Genomic DNA, 19741 nt, shown 5'->3' with positions numbered 1-19741 from the left:
GCAGCACCACCTCACAGCCTTTGGGTAAAGAATTTCCCCTTAACATCTAGTTTATATCTCCTGTCTTTTAGTTTAAAGCCTTTCCTCCTCATCCTGTCGCTATCTGACTGTGTAAAAGTCTCTCCCTGCTGTTTATAAGCTCCCCTCAAGGGACTGTAAGGCTGCAGTGAAGTCTCCCCAGAGCTGTTCTGTCTCGAGGCTGAACCAGCCCGGCTCGCTCGAGCTATCCTCATAGATAGGGATAGATTGAGATTGCAGATGTGCAGAGGTGAGCTCTTCATCTAAAAAAGCCAGGGCGCAAACCTGCATATCCCTGAGGCCTCCTAATAACACATACCCTACGAACTTCAATGTTTTGCTCCTAATTTCCACCAGAAACCACACCTCAGGCTCTTTGGAAAGCTTATCAGAAGTGAGTAACGTGGCCACTGACAATGTGACACACAGGGACACCGCTGCGGACGCCATGTTCGGGATTCTGCCCCGCCTGTGTCACTGAGGTAAACTCCTGCAGTTAAACACCTGCAAGATATTAGGGCTTTTCTATGTCAGACGTTATGAGTTTCTCGTGTTTCAGCCCAGACGTGGCACGGGGTCGGTTTGTGGCACGGATGATGGATTATTCACCCCACGGTTACGACGACCTCCGGGGCTACGCGAAACCCCCGCTCCCTCACACCGCTCCTCCCGCCCGCTCCCCGACACCGCCGCCTCGCGCACGCTCCCCAAGGGGGCGCTCTGCCCCGGCAGCGCGAGCGCGGTGAGGGGGCGTGGCCACACTGCCGGCGGGCGGTGATTGGCGGGGGCGAGGCTATAAATACGGGCGGGCGGCGGGGGGACAAAGCAGTCTGCGCGGGACCGGCGGGCGGGAGGAGTGGGTTGCGTCCCGTCCCGTGGCTCTGCCACTTCCAGTGGGGTTTCCTCGTTCTATGTATTGATTTTATTTCTTTTCCATCGGGTCTGGTTTTTTTTTTTTTTTTCAATTTTGCTCTGGCCGGTCGAAGGATACTAAGCGGAGATCAATGAAGGAAAGAAGAGCGAGCCAGAAGTTATCAAGCAAGGCGGTGATGGATCCTAACCAGAACGTGAAGTGCAAAATCGTGGTGGTCGGGGACAGCCAGTGCGGCAAAACCGCGCTGCTCCACGTCTTCGCCAAGGACTGCTTCCCCGAGGTGCGCCGGGGCTCGGGCAGGGCTAGGGGGCCGGGCCGGGGGCTGCGGGGCCGGGGCTGACCGCTCTGCGCTCTGTCTCTCTCCCGCAGAGTTACGTCCCTACCGTTTTCGAGAACTACACGGCCAGCTTCGAGATCGACACGCAGCGCATCGAGCTCAGCCTGTGGGACACCTCCGGTGAGCGCTGAGAACGGCGGGGCAGGGATCGGGAAACGGGGCGGTGTGCTGCGGGGCTGAGCACGCGTCGGTACGGCGGGAAGGAACCGGGAGGCCACCCAGGGCGGGCGGGGAGGAGCCGGGCCGAGCCCGCCCCGCAACCCCGCGCTGTGCCGGGGAGCCCCGCGATTGAGCCCGGGGAGCCCCGCCGGGCTGGGCTCCGTTCTGCTGAGTGAGGCACAGATTCCGGAAGGTTCGTTTTTTTATCCGCCCAGGTAGTCTGTGATGGTGTTAATAGACTTCGGAGAGGATGAAGGAAGGGTGTGGACAAATCTCTGTTAGCAGAGATGTGTCAGTGTTCAGTGGAAGGCAGATAGGACTGTGGTTAGCTTGACTCTGCCCTGAGCCCTCGCCACAGCAAAGGAGTGCTTAGCAATGCTCGTACTGAATGAAGTCTGCTGATATTTGAGTTCCTTGGACGCTTCTTAACGTCTATTTTGACAAAACACAGCAAATTTTCCAGCCCTTGCGAAAGGCTTTGGGTAGGGAGGCATCCTTGGCCCTCTGAAGGTGCAGGGAATCATATCATAGAATCACAGAATGGCCTGGGTTGCAAAGGCCCACAATGCTCATCCAGTCCCAACCCCCTGCTGTGTGCAGGTCGCCAACCAGCAGCCCAGGCTGCCCAGAGCCACAGCCAGCCTGGCCTCGAATGCCTGCAGGGATGGGGCATCCACAGCCTCCTTGGGCAACCTGTTCCAGTGCCTCACCACCCTCTGGCTGAAAAACTTCCTCCTAAAATCCAACCTAAACCTCCCCTGTCTCACTTTAAAACCATTCCCCTTGTCCTATCACTATCCACCCTCACAAACAGCCGTTTCCCCTCCCGTTTATACGCTCCGTTCAAGGGGACCCATCTTTACTATCCTTACTTACTTGCTAGCATCAGCACACATTCACTCAGGGGTGAATGACACAAGCCATTAACAGGTATGGAGCTGCATTCCCTCTGCGGAATAGAGTGAAAAGAAAAAGCTGGAAAAAACTTAGGTGTATGCAAAAGCCCTTTCTTCTCCAGGCAGGATTTGTATATGTTGAAATTGGACACTGGTTTCATCTAAATAAGAAATCACTCCTCTTACAGGAAACTGGGATTTTAATCCCGTTGCAGAAAAGGAAAGTAGACTGTGAGTTGCCTTTCCCCTTGCTGTTCAGGAAATGATTTTGAAGGCTTGCAACATGATTACTGGGAAAAGGTACTCTCCGTGCCCACGTTCACTATCAGCATAGTTCCAAACAGATTTTTTTATCTTCTGCCAAGATAGACTTTCATGCTTCTTGAGTGTGTCTGGCTTGAGCTTTCATCCTGATGACTAAGCCGATGGTAGCAAACTCTGGAGTAAGGCCTTATTAATTTTTTAATAGTTGGTGAAGTTTTTCTGGCAATTTCTATCTTTAGCTATTAAAGTACAACGCGTGGGTTGTTTGACTTGCAAAGGTCTGGAATCTGTATGTCAGAGGCTGGTGACACCGGTGTGATGAAGCATCCTGTAGCACTTCAAAGGATGGCAGCGCTGGAGAGAAGCACCTGCAACCCAGTGCATGTGCACGTCATGCTCTCAGGCCCATCCTGGAACAAACAGACAATTTGGCAGTCGGGAGATAGAGGACAAATGGCTATCTCTGCAGTCTGAAACCAAAGAGGAAATGTGAGGGATGTGATGCTCGGGCTAATAGGTGCTCTGGTTGTGGGATTCTGCGGCTGAAGTCTCTAAGCAGCTCTTCCTGTTGACTGTGGGAAGACAGAACCCATCACCCCAACGCGAAATCACATCACCATCATCACCAGATAAGAGACATAAGGAGATAAGATACCGTTTCAGCATTATCTTAAGTTCTTGGTAATTTAATTCTTTACAAGCTTTTGTGCTAGCCTACTGAATTACAATAAACGTCTTAATGACTTTAGAGCAGCCCCAGATGTAGTTAACTTGAAAAAGTGACTTGTAGCTGCCTTACGCTAATGGTGGACAATGTCCATTGCGACATGGGGTGGGGAAGGAGTTAATGGCCCACCTCATGACTTTTGTTCCTTTATTTTGAGGCTGCAAAGGGTGAAAATTGGGTGCAGTTTAGTTGGGCTTGATCACATTATGCTGCAGATATTTCAGGATGACTTTGTCAGTGTTTAAAAGCCTTGTGTTAGAGTAAAAGCAAGCATCACTGCCATGGTTTTGGTTTACCTATTAAAGAAATGCCTTATATAATGTGCTTATTACAGGAGGAACCTTAAGGGCAAAATGTGGAGCAGCACACAGTTGAACTTTCAAAGGTAGCTGTACATTTATTAGGAAGTTTTTGTTGTATCTTGAATATCCACACAGAGATTTGGGACAAAACACTCGTAAATAAGAGTGGAATGGGAAGATTCATTATTCAAATATTTTCTAGTACAGTCCAGTTCTGCAAGTCATAAGGATTTAAATTAGCCGCAGCATTAAGAGAAATACTTGCCAACTTGAATTTCAATTGGTTTTTGGACTACCAACCCCCTTTTTTTTTTCCTTTTTTTTTTTTTTTTCAAAGCAGGAATGTCTGGTTGCAGTAGAACTCCATCATAAATTATTCCATTCGGTGGTAATGCAGTATGGCAGTCTTGAGCTGCTTGGCAGCTCTGCTCCTTTTGCTGTGTGCAGTGCTTGAGAGAAGTTTCTTCAGGCTTATGGGCACCTTGAGGAATCTTTATGCGTCAGATGCATTTTGTCTGACACACTGATGGTTCAGTTTTTCTTGCCTTCTTCCATTAAAAAGGGATATGGCTTTTTGATATGCAGAGCTTTAAATCCAGGTAGCTTCCCTGCAGTTTGGATGAGCACGATGTACTCCGTCTACATAAAAATCTAATGTTCATTTTAAAGGTGTTTTTGTTGAAGCATCTGTCAGAAGGAATCTGAAAAATGTGGATTTACTGTTCCCTGACTCTGGCAGTAAAGCAGCATGTAGGGAAATGCCAAAATAATGTCCTTGCCTCCCAGTTAACCTGCAGGTTGGCTGTGCTGAGCCTTGTGGTTTGCTTCTTTTATGGTAGCATGGGGGTAACTGGCATTGGTAGTTTGCTCTGCTTTGGAGCACGGTAGGATTGCTAACTGGTCTGACAGTGCAGTTTTCTGTTAGAACACAAAAAAAGCTATGAATATTGTGATATTTGTATGCTTGGAGAGCTTCTCTTTTCTCCAGAATGGCCAAGGTGAATTGAGAAGGAGGAAAGACATCAGCAGTGAATCAGCCACTTGGAGCTGCTGCTGCGGTATTTGGTGCTTTCTGTGTAGCTGATAATTAGTAAGCCTGAGGAGCTGGGAGTGGGAGCACGGCTGTTCATCTGTTGTTCTTTCAGTTGACTGGAGTCCAAAAGGCAACAAAGACGAGTGCCCGATGGCTGCTTGGGGTGTGCAGATAGTGGAATATTGCCTGGTCCTGGGTGCTGGTGGTGTGCAGATAGCTGAATGCTGCCTGTTCCCAAGGTTTCCCTCCAGCCTAGGGCAGGCTGAGGTCCGTTTCTGCAGGAGGGGTGTGGGCTGAGCCACCTCCAGACAGAGCTCCAGCTCCCGTCCAGCATCTCCCAGTGGCTCTAAGGTGTCAGAAAACCAAAGCATCCACCCATTTTGAACCACGTGAGTTTGTCGTGCATTAAGATAGCAGTGTTTCAACCTAAACTTTGCTAACTTCTGTAGCCTAAAGCACACCGTACTGCTTGATGGGGGGTTAATTCTCACTAAAAGCTTAACAGTGCTGTGCTTTGCATGCAGCCTGAGATTTGAGAAGTAGAGCCTTCTTACTGTGTTAATTACTTCGGCTTAGATTATTTAAGCTGCCAAAGAGATAAAATCAGGGATTGCAGCTGGAATATACTTCCCCAGAACAAGATGAACTACAGCACTATCAGCAGTTCCTTGATAGAACTGATAAATCATTCATGTTGTCCTTGACAAAAAAGATTTATTTTGTAAGGAGTGAATCACAAACACAAGTATGCTTGGTTTTTTTCACAAATACCATGGCTGTAGCCTTGCATTCTCCTTCTGTTTTCTAGGGTTGGCATGGTTTCAGATCTGCAGACTAACTTGAAAAGGACTGAGCAGCCTCATTGGGCTGCGTTCAAGTTGTCTGTTCAGACTTGAGTCTCATTCCTGAGATTCCTGCGTTCGGAGGGTTTCTGGGTGAAGTGATGAAATGCTGGATTGAATAGCCTTGCACAGTGAGGGCTGGAGCCGCTCTTTCTTTGGGCGATAATAGACGTTCAGTTGTTGCTCTCCAATGAGACTGGGAAACTTCTTTTGTTGGTGCTGCAGTCTGAGTGCTTTAAACGTTCCCAGTTTGTTCTGCAGCACACCACCCCGAGGAAAAGAACGTGTCAAATGCTCCTAGTTTGCATCTGAGCGAGGCTGCTGCCTATCAAAGTACACACGCTCGGTTCAGCATCTTTAATGTGAGAGGCTCAGAAGGAAAACGTGAAAAGAAAAACCCTCAAAACAAAAGCAGCTCCAGCTGACACAGTAAAAGGAATCTCTGGTCTGAAGGTGGTGGCTGTATGTATACATAAATACATGCTGATGGACATATATGGTGCGTTGTGTCCTTGAAGACTGGTGAGTGAGAAGTTAGGTATGTGTGTAAGGAATTAGTTTCTGGGCGAGGCTTTTTTGAGACTCCTTTCTAGCCAGCAACCATTTGGCCAGGCGTTCGTGATCCTGAAGATGGGGAGCAGCTCCTGCCCCTACTTGCCTGCTCTGGGAGAGGAGAGCAGGGCAGGCAGGTGCTGTGCCCAGCCCGCAGGCGAGGGGCTGTAGGGCAGCTGGCATTTGGGCTGGGTTCACACTGTAGGGCTGTCCTGCTGCCTGCTAACAGCTCTGCAGCTTGCCTGGAGCTGGGAACCTGGCCCTGGGGCTCTTGGATAGAGGCACAGTAATGGCAGTGCTGGAGATAGCCATGGGACAGTTTGCAGTGGGAGATGCTTGCTGATAGATGCTGTGAGCACAGCTTAGCTCAGGATGAACACTTCTGTGGTCGGCTCAGCTCGCTCGATCTCATTCTGCCATGCCAGTTGCTGCTGAAGACTGCTAGCTGCCTTTTGAAGAGCAGTTTTTGACAGCTGCCTCTTTGTTAGATTGACATCGTTTATGAAGATGAGCATTTGAATAAAATAAGTCTTGTTCAACAAATTACCTTCTGCTACCTAGTTTGGTAATGCTTCATTCCCCATGTGTTACCATTCATTTCAAAAACAACATTCCTGAGATTCTTGACTCCTTCCTTCTGCGAAAGCTGTCCCGCTGAAGTCATTTGTGATACGTTCACACCATTCCCTGCTCTCAGCAACAGTGGGAGCTGTCTGTCAGTGGCAACGTTGAAGAATTCCTCTAATCCAGCGAATAGTCTCTGTTCAGCCTCTGAGACCTTGCTGACAATTAGTTGTAGCTAGTTTGAGAGCTGCTGATACAATTGGGTGATAACCCCCAAGTTCATGTCTGCTGACTCTTAAAGCTGCATGCTTGTGACCTGCGGCCTGTGCTGTATGTTTGGTATGTGGAAGAAGAAAAATCTGTATAAGAATGTGACCAGAAAGCGCACATGATGTCACAGGCATGTGTTTTACAGTCCAATACACGATCCTGTTTGACCATGCAAATGTTGATGTACCCTTCTGTGTCAGAAACTCGTTCTGCTCCACTGATAAAACTTCAGCAGAGTTGAGGCTGAGCAGGGATGGCTGAGTGAATGGAACTTTCCAGAGAAAGGAAGATTTCCATCCAGATATGATGTGGCAAAGAGCTCTGGCTCTGCAGGTACTGTTATAACTCTGCACACCATGAAAAGAAAACCAGCAAACCCCTTAATGGCACTCAAAGTAAAACATACATGACATGTAACACAGAGATTATTTATGCTCCTCCAGATGACTAGCTTAGCTTTTGTTCTTATTGATCAGAATGCATTTTACAGGCTGTACATAAATGTTTACTGTGAGCATATATTGGTTTACAAATCAGTGTGACATTATGACCGAATGTACTCATGGGTCTGCCTGCAGGGCTTGGGCTCTCTCCTGTTGGAGTTCTGGAGCAAATGCTTTAATTCTAGGCAAGAATTTTTCAAGAAATCGCCAATTTCTCTGACAAGTAAACATGTTTTTTGCACTTGGAACTTTATTATAAATTATTTATTTTGAAATTACTGAGTTCTTAACTGAAAACAGCTGTGAAAAATCTGCTTTGAAGAGTGTGGGTAGTGATAGGACAAGGGGAATGGTTTTAAACTGAGACAGGGGAGGTTTAGGTTGGATATTAGGAGGAAGTTTTTCACTCAGAAGGACTGGAACAGGTTGCCCAAGGAGGCTGTGGATGCCCCCATCCCTGCAGGCATTCAAGGCCAGGCTGGATGTGGCTCTGGGCAGCCTGGGCTGCTGGTTGGCGACCTGCACACAGCAGGAGTTGGAACTGGATGAGCACTGTGGGCCTTTGCAACCCAGGCCATTCTGTGATTCTGTGATTGACTTTTCTCAAGTTGCTGCAGATTAAGACTGGAATTTCAACTTGGGCTGACCTGACTTTCTTTCCCTGGTTATAGGGGGCATCACAAGCCTTGGGCAGGAGGCAGACCAGTAAGGTGCCATCCTTCATAGCTGTGTGCCATGGCTGGATTTTGAAGGTGAAAAGCAAAAGGCAAGAGGGGAATTGAGCAGCTCAGTCTCATGTGTCAGGAATACAGCAATGAGGAGAAGGTGCTGGTGAAGACCTTCACTGGAACTCTTTCCAAACGTTCTGAATGAGTAACTGCAGAAAATGAAACACACAAACTGATCGTGTTTTCTTGTTTCCCTGCAGGGTCTCCTTATTATGACAACGTCCGTCCACTCTCTTACCCAGACTCTGATGCAGTCTTGATCTGCTTTGACATCAGTCGTCCAGAGACTCTTGACAGTGTGCTAAAAAAGGCAAGTGTTAAGAAATGTTTGAGGAGAGAGCTGTTAATAAGTAGCTGGTCTCTGACTCTCTGAAGAGTGGTGATGTTTCCTATGTTAGGAACTTCAGTTTGTTTTTGTTTTATAATGGAATGAAGACCAGACTGTGCTCTGCACTGCTGGAATTTGAAGTCATTGATTTGAAAGGGATAAATGTTAACTGAAAACAAGAACTGTCTAATGGAAGCTGAAGGGTGCAGTAAATTCGCATTCCTCAGCCCTTAGACATCAGTGACTTTTTTAGGGTGGTGTTGGGTGCAGTGAGAAATTACCTAACATCACATTCATTTAACAGGTAGGTCTGAGAAACTGCCATGTTGCAGAGATGGTTTAAAACACATCTGTAGAGAGTTTAGGCTTAGGCCATGGCTTTACATAATTCCTCAGCCTTAAGCTAGAAGGAGCCAGTGACAAATGCTTCTGGAAGATGCCATAAAACCTAGCAATAGCATAGAAATGTAATTCTGCATCAGACTTCAGAATATTTTAGCTCAGTGATCCAAGATACAAAGCTGGCTTCCCTTGTGTCAATGTGCTGCAGTTGGAGAGTCAAGCTCTGTGTTCACGAGGTGGTCCTGTTCCTCCCCTTGGTCACTGGGCATGGCTCAAACTTTGTGCTGTTCTTTTTAAGGCTTAATGATCTGAAGTTCCTTTTATTCTGTAGCTGGGGCTGGTGTTTCTTGTTTCACTGGGAATAAAGCAGTGTGCAGTGCTGTAAATAATCTGCAGAAAACACTTCAGATTACTCTTCTCTTTATGCCAGCAAGCATCAAGAACTTATCTCTCTCACTGTTATTGTTGGTTACTGTATTGTTGCTTAATTCTGGAAAAGATTTTTGTTAATATGCCTTCAAAGCCAAATTCTTAGTCTTCAGGGATTATACAGTCTAGTCAGATTGGGCTGCAGAGTTGTTGGCTTTCCTGCATCTGCATAGTAACCATGCAGGGGGTGGGGATGTGCAAAAAAACCCAAAATGCTTTACAAGCTCTGTCTGAATGACTTCCTTAATTGACTTGTGACAGATTTGTATAGTTCTGGATGTTAGGACTTAGCCATGAGCCAGTGTGTGTAGCAGTGTGTGCTTTGTGGTCATACAAGTGGTGCCTCTAGCTCAGCCTTGGGGGACCACTGAAGGCAGTGACAGCAGCTTTCCACGGCTCCTGTGTCAGTCACTGTGGTTGGTTTGTTACTGCTCTGCAAACCTTTACTCACGTAGGTAAACAATCTCGATTACTAAGTCAGTGGAATGAATGAGTGTGGGAGATTGTAAGATTTTATCCTTGACCAGATAATGCTGGCACTGACGCCTTCAGAAATGTGCTCGAAGGTGGATGTGGTTGTTGTGTAAGAGTATTTCCATGGAGAATGTCATGACTTATTAAACTTGGACTTGGACCCATTGCTTCGTTGGATTTAAACATTCAATTACTCCATTATAACACCCACCTACAATTTCACAGTGGAAAGGAGAAATCCAGGAGTTCTGCCCGAATACCAAAATGCTTTTGGTTGGTTGCAAGTCAGACCTGCGCACGGATGTAAGCACACTTGTAGAACTCTCCAATCACAGGCAGACACCCGTGTCCTATGACCAGGTAGGTGCCATTCGTTGTGCTTAGGGGTGGAGGGTAAGAGCATTCTTAAAGCATTGTAAGACTGTGGCTTTATTGGCTGCCAAGAGCCTTTTAAGTGAATTGAAAATGCAACCTCTTTCCAGTGCTTGCAGAAGCCAGAATGGTAACTGAGAGGTGTGGCATGTGTCCCATTCATTTAATGCTGATAAAGTCATTGTCTTTGCATTTGAGTTGAAGGTTACACACATGACTTGAGTGTTACGAAAAGTATTTCGTGTAATCTGACTCCATTAAAATGGCATTGCTTGAATACTTGTTTGTAAAAACACCTCGTAGCTCTGTGTGGAGGTGGCAGCAAATCCAGAAAGCATCTTAATCCTTGGTGGCAGTTCTCTTCTGCTGGGAAGTGAGAAGGCTGGAGCCAGTCATTGTGGGGCAGAGACACTGAGATGAAAAGGGAAGGAATCAGGCCACAGGAGAGCAGGAGGCAGAATGGGGGGGAGGGGGTGGAACTAGGATCTAAGATAAACTTCCCCTATTACTTACATGTGTATTGTGTCTATTCTACCAGCAGAAACATGGTTATGGATTTCAGATGCACTCAGCGGGATGTAGGTGTGAAAATGTTACCTGCATAGGTAGTTCTAGCTGATGTGTGTATCCTTTATTAGGAGCACTTTCTGATGTCTTCTCCAAAGCCTCAGGTTTTCCAAACCAACAGCTCGTAATATGCAATTACTAATAATGCAGCCTCCTACAGCATGTTAAATTTGAAAGTGTGGAGATGCCATGAGCTGAGTATCTTAATTAAAATATGACATGGGGTGTTGTGTTGTGATAGCTTATGCTGATTTTGGCATTTTTTTCTCTGCCTGACTCAGTAAGCATCCCTCCATTTCAGACAATTTTCCAGGAAACTAAATGCCAGTTTTTATTACCCTAGCATAAAAGGATTCAGGAGTGCCCTTAAATCTTGATTGTCCTTCTCCTGATTGGAGAAAATATGGTTTAAAAACACCACTTCTGTGCATTCATATATATTCATATCGTTCAGCCTTGGAGCTGCAGTTTTCCGTACTGTTTTTCTTCAACTATTGGAAACTGTAAAGGAAATACTGTCTGCCACTTAAGGTATACACAAGTTCATATATGTATTTTTTTGTGGTAGATAAAACCATCAAGCCTGATGTTTTTCAGAAGTAGTGATTGAAAATCTACTGGCAGTTGGATTTGTCACCTGGAGTTGAAGGCTTAACATCTCTTCTGAAGTCACAACTCCTTAGGAAAGGTTAAGCCATAAGCTGTTACTGAACAAAGAGGAAATGGTATGTGATAGTGAAGCCCCTACTTAATAAATGGGCACAACTTCACCTGCACTTTACACAGAGGGGAAGTTAGCCTGAGCCTGGTTGGATGTCTCCTGGTTTCCAGGGCACAGAGGTGACCTGAAGTCATTCAGTGCTCCCCAGTGTTAGTTCTAGGGAAGGATCAAGCCATCCAGGCTAAGGAAGTGCAAGAGGTTTCTAGATTCCCTTGCCTTGCTGAATCAATATGGCATCAGAGTTTAGTAGGGTTCCCCCCCTGCTCCTCTTACCTTCGTAAGAAAGTGTTTGAAGGTTGAATTTGGTTGATGGTGACACCCTGTCTCCAACATGCCAACCAATTTCCAGCCAGCTAAGCCTGGCAGGTGTTTTTTTGAGGAAGTAAGATAGGTTTGGGTGGGTAGGAATTGGTGTTAAACAGTGTGTAGGGCTCGGTCCTACAACTAACAGTCCTTTATCAGCCAATCCCACTTAAAACTGATAAGGAAACAGCTGCATCACTTGAAGGCAAATAATGCATAATGAAGATGTGGGTCCAGTTAGATTAGTGCCATCAGCCTGGTTGGTGCAGCTGGGAGCACAGAGGAGGGACTGGCCTGATGTGTGTCCTGCTGTGCCTGTATCTCAGGTGTGTGAGTACTTGAGGAGTGGCACATCAGGAATGTGGCTGGATGTTGTAACTTAACTGGGAAGATTGGAGTTCCTTGTAGTACTTCCTCAGAAGTGAAATCCTATTAAAACAATTCCATATTTTCCACACAGTGCAAAGTTATCCTCCTGTAACAACGGGGTACATGGGGGTGCTGGTATGTGCTGGAGTTGCTTGTTGTGCTGCTAGAGCAGATACCCTGCTTTGTCTTCTCATACACCTACAATTGCAAAAGAAAGGTTGCAGAGCCACTGAGAGCCTTTTTATTTTTGCCCACTCCCAAGATACAAGTTGATCTAACTCTTCCCCAGCCCAGGAACCCACAGGTTTGGGTTTTTTTTTTTGATTTTTTTGTTTTGTTTTGTTTTTTTTTTACCATAAACTTCATCTCTTTAGCAGAGTTGTGAGCAGGGCTTCCCTTGCGTGCTCTGCTCCAGGGCTGGGGGGTTAAGTGAAGGATTCTGAGCACATCATCTGCCTGGAGGTAGGAGCCTTAACCCCTGAAGCTGCCTGGTCTGCACTTTTCTCAGTGAGCACGTGATCCACACGTGTAGGGATGAAGGTGCTGAATGGGTCCTGCTGATGCTGTTCTGGATTTCTGCAGTTATCATTTCTCTTTCAAATTGTATTTTATCTGTGAGAGAACGCCTGACTGCATCTTGGAAGCCAAGCTGTGTTTATTTTGCAAAATTAGCTGCTGGCTGTCGTATTTGAGCTTTAGCTTTTGGTTTTCACAAAACATTGTGTATGGAAAACAGTGCTGAAAAGTAATTGTATGGTTTGCTTTGGCTCCCTGGAAACTTGATAGTGATTGAGCGTTCTTTCTTCCCTTAGGGTGCAAATATGGCCAAACAGATTGGAGCAGCTACGTACATTGAATGCTCAGCCTTACAGTCAGAAAACAGTGTCAGAGACATTTTCCATGTTGCCACCTTGGCGTGTGTGAATAAAACAAACAAAAACGTGAAACGAAACAAATCACAGAGGGCAACAAAGCGAATTTCACACATGCCTGGCAGGCCAGAACTTTCTACAGTGGCTACAGACTTGCGAAAGGACAAAGCAAAGAGTTGCACGGTGATGTGAAGGACCTGGATTTCCTTGAGCAGGAGGAAGAGAGCATTCGGGAGAGGTGGAGGCTCAATGAAGTGTGCAGCCACGTGGTTTTTAGTGAGTGCTTCTGCCAGTGCTTTAAAGGAGACTCTTCACCTCTTGTGTGAGACTGTACTTAGGAACTGAGCATGTAGACCGAGCAGGGAGAAGAAATGGCTCTGAATGAGGTGGCATCAGGAGATGGTACGTGGAAGAAAATGCCAAAAATGAGAACACTTGAATGTGCTGGGGGAAAAAAACAAAAAAAAAAGAGGGTGAATAGGAAAAAAAAAAACACCACGAAGAAGAGAGACGTCATTGACGGTGCTTGTTTCTTTTCTTGATGCTCTATTCCCGGATGCTACTGCTTTGATTTCTTTAAAATGATAGTTTAATGGTTTTTTGTTTTTTTTTTTTAAAGAAGACATTATTAATACACCCTCGTTAAGGAACTATCCCTGTGACCTTGTAGTTGGTTTTCCAAAGGAGATGATCTAATTTTGTAGTAGCTCCTCGTTGAAATGCAGAGTACACCAAGGCCTATACATCACCTAGAGGAAAACACTGTACGTGAGAAGTTTGGAGCTTTGCCTTTCTGAGATGGCAGCACGAGCTGAATAATAGTGACATGTTGGTCATGGAGAAGGCCGTGTGAGGTTTCCCAGTGTAATAGGTGACCTCACAGCAGGAATTAAATGGATCCAGGTGGGATGTGCGGGCAAACTGCCTGCCTTTTGGAGCCTGACTTTCAATTCCTCTTCGTGATTGTAATTTAAGGTGGAAATGATCTCAAGTTCTGGTGTACTGTATGGGTATTTCACTGTAGGTTCAGCTCTAAAATCAAATGAAAGGTGCTAAGAGCTATGATTACAAATGATTCTTAGTTTAAAAACAAAAAACACAATTCGTTAAGCCTTACTGCCCATCTGGAGAAGCCCTGAGCCTCCTCTGCTCCTGCTCAGAGCTGGGGAGCCCGGTGGTTCCCACCTCCAGCCCTCTGTAAACGCTATGAAGTGCTATTCTGTGATACGGTTCTCTGCAACAGTGTTGGGAAAAACCCAGAAATCTGCAGGTGAGCCAGCAGAGCCAGGTTACCCATGGTTAGCCACTGGTGTGCAGTTGTTTGGGGCAGCCATCTCTCATTTGCTCATGGTGAGCGCTGTGAGGAAATGGAGTCTGAAGAACTGTGACGCCTTAAGGGGACCCCAGTGGAAACTGGATACAGCATTTAGTCTTTAAGACTAATATCTACTTATCCAGACAGCAGTCCTTAACCATTACGTGGGTGAACTGATCAAGTTCTTTTTTTTTTCCTTACTGATTGCTGTTACATTAACTCTGTCAGCTCTTAAATTTGTTCACAACTGTTTACTGACCGACTTCATGGCTCCTCTGGAGGGGGATGCTGTAATCTCTAACCGGTGTGGCTATAGCTTGTTGAGAACAAGCAGTTTGTTTCCAAGGATGATGCTTCATTTTTGAAGTGTTGAAGCTGTGTTCATGTTGACTTCTGCAAAGGTAAAGGATTACCACGATTAAAACTCAGTGTGTTCCCAGCACTTTTTTTTTTTTCTTCATCCAATGATTAAAAAAAGAGAAAGAAATCCATTCCAATTATTTCCCACACAAAAAGACATTTCTTTACCACCATAATAAGCTTATGACTGATGCAGCAGTGCGCTTAGGGCAGTATTACAAAATAGCTGGTAAGTGCTTTCTGTATTTAAATATTGTGGAAGAAAATAAGTTATAACTGTTATAAAACAGGACACTCATTACATTTTTTTTTTTTAAATTGTTGAAGTCACTTTGTATGTTCGGTTAATGTTTCTGCAGTATTTATTAAAATACCATTCTTTTCTTTGAATTAAAAAGAAAGTAATTGACTTGTAGTAGAAATGGCCTTTGTGTGTTAGTTCATTTCTATTGGTGGACTTGGGATGCAAATAGAGATCCATCTCACACTTGAAACTGCCTTTTGGGTTTTCTGGAGTTAAAAGTATGTCATGTGGATTATTTGACTGTATTTCTCAAAAGGTTGGAGGCAGACAGAGGAAACTAGAGCAAGTGAACAAGTGTGGTTTGCTTTGGCCTCCAAAGCATTGCCTGCTTATCTTCATGAGGTCTCACACATCCAGGCTGTTCCAGGAGCTTTTCTTTCCTTCTCCTTGTGAGTTAAGCAGACAGGCTTTGCTGCCTGGTTGCCTTCTCATTAGGACATCACGGTTGCTGTAATTCCTGGAATTGGAGTCCCAGCACTGCAGCTGTTGGGTGTTTCAGGCTTCATTTTGGATACAGAGGATGTGATGCTGAGTGCAGCCTGTGCCTTCTCCGTGCGTTTTCTCCCTGAAACCTGTAAAACCGAGGCAAGGGAGCTCTTACATTTCTTAGTTTTGGTTCTGCTGAAGCAAGTGTTCCTTCTATGATTCTAAAGGCCTGCATCCACACTGGAACAGGTTGCACAAGGAGGTGTGGATGCTCCATCCCTGGAGGCATTCAAGGCCAGGCTGGATGTGGCTCTGGGCAGCCTGGGCTGCTGGTTGGTGACCTGCACACAGCAGGGGGTTGGGACTGGATGAGCACTGTGGGCCTTTGCAACCCAGGCCATTCTGTGATTCTATGATTCTAATCTTTGTAGTTGTCCTGCACTGCCCTTTTCTCACCACTGAGGCTAGGATGCTGCCCTCACCCCAAAAATACCTCTTTCTCACCTGCTGTGTTCATCTTGCTTATCCTCTCACCTTTGTCTGCTGACACATGTCAGATTGATGTAGGGTTCTGAAATTTGGGAAACTTTGTAGGTAATTGCAGTGTGGCATTAAGTCCACCCTTTGTAAAACTAAGTGAATCCACTCCTTCGTCAATGGATTTGATTCTCTTGCTATGAAGGATGTTTTCCAATTAATATGTAATCAACTGCCTGCCTTGGCACTCTTTCCAGCTTTTGATCACTTTTAAGGAGGTATAAACCCAAGCAAAATAGTCAGTCCTTGCTGCTTGTCAATGCTGAAGCACCACTAGGAGAGAAGTTCCACCATGGCCCTGTGGGCCCCCATGGTGGCCAGAGCTTCAGCCCTGCAGCCAGCAAGAACCAGCTCCCCTGCTGCTCATTACTTGCCTTCCAACCCATCTGTGACACGGTGGGTTTTGCATGAGCAGGTTGTGTCCATCCCAGCTGTTGTAGATCCTGCTATTTCTTTTCCAGCTGTTTTCTTTCAGCTCTCTGGAAGGAAGGACCTCTCTGAAGCCTCCCCAGACACGTGCCTTCTTGGTGAGGCTGCCGGTGCCACATTACACTTTGGAGAGCCACCAAAGTTTGCCGTGGCTTCTTCTGATCAGTGTGTGCAGTGTTGGTGTTGCATTGCTCCTGCTGTACGTACCTAGGTGCTGTGTGTTGGGAGGGTGCTATTACTGCTAAGCCACACGTAGACTCGCAGAAAAGAGACAAAATCCATTTTCAATTAAATCACTTTGTTGACAAATTGACCACTGGTTGATAATTGTGCTTTCTAATTCTATGCTGAGTCCTTTATCTTCTCGAGGTGGATGGGAAATGGAGGTGTCATGATTTATCTGCGATTTCCTTTCTATGTTTACAAAAGCAAGCAGCAGTGTTGGCAGCTCTCTCTGCAGCCGCTAACCTTGCTGTGTTCCAGCACATCTGGGAAGTGAGCACTCACGAATCCCAGAGCTCCTCAGCCAGTTCTTGGGCATAAAACTGTGTGTCTTTGGAACAGAAAGTGTTTCATCATCACGTGGTGAGAAATAATCTTTTTTTTTTTTTTCCCCCCCCCAGATGCAGAGCAGTTCTCACCGACGAGTCCAACTTTCTTTTGCTATAGCTGCTGGCTGGCTTCACCATTTCCTTTAAATGATAACTGCTATTCTGTCCCTCATAGGAGATGTTTGTTATGCTTTGGCTGCTGGCACGTGAAGCTTCTGAGCCAGAGGAAAGATGGCAGGTTTGCTTACCTAAATGCAGGGGCTGTGGGTAATACCTGGCCTGGGATGTCATCCTTCCTGGGGTGACATGATGGCTATTTGGTTTCTCTGAGGGCCCATGTCTGCAGGATTGCCTCCCCCTCAGCACTGCGGTTGTGTGGACAAGAAGTGTTCTTTTGTGCAGGCTGTGGTTTGGTCAGATGTTTCCCTTAAGCACTGTTTGATCCCTGGAAACTAAATTTGACAGATTGCCATGACTCAGTCTGTTTCCAAAAAAACATTTGACTTGAGCTTTCCTTTGATTGCACAACTAGGTTGTGCAATCACTTACAGTAAGTGAGGCACCTTACTGGGACATCTGAGACCCCTAAGACCACCAAATTTAATTGCCCACCCCACCCATCCCCACGTGTGGGTGGTCCATCCACCACCCAGGTACCTGCAGGGGCAGTCGCTTTGGTCTCTGGTGATGGGCTCTGTGTGTGTCTGGCTCTGCAGTTTGGGTCCCCCAGCAGGCATGGAGGAGAGCCTGAGGAAGAGGCCAAGCTCCTTTGTCACCCCTCAGCATGTTGCCTGGAGCTGATCTGCAGTGAGGAAGGGGAAAAGCTCGGCTAATTAACAGTTTGATGCTGTCATTTTGTTGTCTAATCCTCACATGCCAGTGCTGGCTCTCCAAAGGGAGAGATTGTTGGCTGAAAAGCAGATAATTACTAATTCTCAGCTCATTGGGCTTCTTCCTACCAAACTCCTTTCTTATAAAAGCAGAAAGAAATCTTTTTTTTTTTTCCCCATAGACTTTCTCATTCAAATCCCTGTGACCTGTGAGTGTTTCTGCAGAAGCCACTGAGATGCTGATGGTGATGAAGAGCTGTGCTGCATCCCCAGAGCCACAGCCTCCGAGTGCCAAGGCACATCTGCAACATGTTAGCAGCTGAAACAACCTCTGCGCCTTCCGGGAGCCCCTTCCATCCCTCAGCCCTGGGGCTGCTGAGCCTGGTGAGGGGCAGCTCCAGACCTGCAGGTTGTCCAAGAGCCAGCGAGGGCTGGGGGGGCTGCGCAGCTCCAGGAGAGAGATGTTCTGCCAACCGTCTCGTTCTTATCCTCCCTAAAGGAGTTTGGAGGATTAGGGATGAGAAGCAGTCGGAGAAGGAAAGATGTCATCCAGTTTTCAAAAGGATCTGCAGGAAGGGAAGCACTCCCACAGCTGTCAAATGGGAAATCAGCTTTTAGCCCACCGATTCACACGCTGCAAAGCGCTCATCCTGGCAGCTCCTGCTCTTCACATCCCACTGCACAAGTTCTGCAAAGCCGTGCTATAGCTGAGAAACCTTTCTTGCAAACTGCTGCTGGAATTGGTGAATTTGCTTCAGAAACCCATAACTTGCATCCAACGTGCTGGGGGTGAGCTGGGATCCTTCCTGGGCCCGGACCACAATGTTCTGTGTGCATTGCCTTGTGCTGGGTGGCTGCTTCATTTCACTTGACCTCTCCCAGAGGTAGGAAAGGACTCAAAACTGTAAGGCACTCTGCTGCTTTCAAGCCATTAACTGTGTCCTGACTGTAATGGCTCTGAATTAGATTCATGGCATTCCCTAAAGACATAAATTCTGTAGTCTGCCTGGTACTGTGGAAACATCCTCCATGGGATGTTTGGGCTGCAGCTGCCAAGGCTCACTCTCCTCTAGAAATGCCCATTTTCTCCACTGGAGCTCATCCTGCAGGCACCCAGGGCTACGTGAGCACTTGGGGATGTGCTTCTCCATTTGGGGGTAACGCATCCATGTCCTCTGCTCACACACAACTGAGACAACCTTTGTCTCTTCTTCAGGCACCTACATCTCTAATGCCAGGGGCTTTGACACGCGGGGAGACAAAAATCTGATCTGCTCTGTTCCCCTGCTGCAGGGAAGGGGATTTGGTGCAGGTTGAGGGGTTGCACGGACAGCATTTGGTGCAGTTTGGGAGCTGCAGGGATAAGGATTTGGTGCGAGTTGAGGCTTTGGTGCTTGCTTAGCACAGGAGGGCTTTGTGCTGGGGGAGGTGGGGAGCAATGCAAGTGTGTGTGTGTGTGTGTGTGTGTGTGTGTGTGTGTGTGTGTGTGCAGGGCTGGGGCCGGGGGAGCCAGGAGGCTCATCTGGTGTCAGCTGCATTCATGTGCAAAGCAGGGACCCAGGGCAGCGCATTATCTCCGGGCTGGAATGGCTCTTTCAGGCGCTCCCCGACTTTTCAGGGATGCTGTACACTCGAAGGCTGGTTATTAGTTCCAAATGCTGTAGGAGCATCTGCTCTCAACTAGCTCGAAACCATGTTTAATAACAAGAAAATCTACTTCAGCCAAATCCCTATAGGGAGGGCTTTAGCCCGAACAAAGGCCCCCCCACCTCTGATTTCCATAACAGATGTACCATGCGATGCATGACAGCCCGGCGCGGGGGAGCTCCTTTATTCCCCACATATCCATCTGCAAGAAAAGGGGCTTTCATTTGATTAATTGCACTGGTGTGCTCTGCGCCGCTTTGTGTGTGCGGGGAGGAAGGGTTTGTGTTTCATGCTACAATGGCCGTGGTAATGGGTTGGGTTGGTTGGTTTCTTTTTGCAGCCGTGGTGCTGTAGGCTTTCCCCTAGGGGAGCATTGAGGTGTCCCCCCTCAGCCCCCAGGGGCCATGAGAATCTGTGTGCAATGCTCTGCCCAACCTTGCTCCCATCTCCCACCTCTCTGTGCCACTCCAGCTTTGCTTATTGCACATTTGCAGGGCTGTACCCATTGGCAGTCACCACTCTGGTTTTATAGCTTGTACATCTTATGGAATCGTAG

At 46.8% G+C, this 19741-nt stretch overlaps 1 protein-coding gene across 1 annotated transcript; it reads left to right on the top strand.

Annotated features, from left to right (window-relative positions):
* Window positions 1–835: 835 nt before the first annotated feature.
* RND3 (Rho family GTPase 3) lies at window positions 836–14883 on the top strand. Its single transcript, XM_085227998.1, has 5 exons — window positions 836–1172; window positions 1262–1349; window positions 8210–8319; window positions 9808–9942; window positions 12727–14883. The coding sequence occupies exons 1-5, from the start codon at window positions 1023–1025 to the stop codon at window positions 12976–12978; spliced, it is 735 nt and encodes a 244-aa protein (XP_085084124.1). The 5' UTR covers window positions 836–1022; the 3' UTR covers window positions 12979–14883.
* The last annotated feature ends 4858 nt before the right edge of the window (window positions 14884–19741 follow it).

This window comes from Meleagris gallopavo, chromosome 7, assembly GCF_905368555.1.
Source record: "Meleagris gallopavo chromosome 7, MGAL_WU_HG_1.1, whole genome shotgun sequence".
Classification (NCBI taxonomy): domain Eukaryota; kingdom Metazoa; phylum Chordata; class Aves; order Galliformes; family Phasianidae; genus Meleagris; species Meleagris gallopavo.
This window is presented reverse-complemented; position numbering and strand designations above follow the sequence as displayed.

Excerpts from the sequence above, each read along its gene's own strand:
- RND3 (XM_085227998.1), top strand. The coding sequence starts at position 1,023 with ATGAAGGAAAGAAGAGCGAGCCAGAAGTTATCAAGCAAGGCGGTGATG. Across the intron at positions 1,350-8,209 it reads CAGCCTGTGGGACACCTCCG|GGTCTCCTTATTATGACAAC; the intron begins GTGAGCGCTGAG and ends GTTTCCCTGCAG. Across the intron at positions 8,320-9,807 it reads TTGACAGTGTGCTAAAAAAG|TGGAAAGGAGAAATCCAGGA; the intron begins GCAAGTGTTAAG and ends ACAATTTCACAG.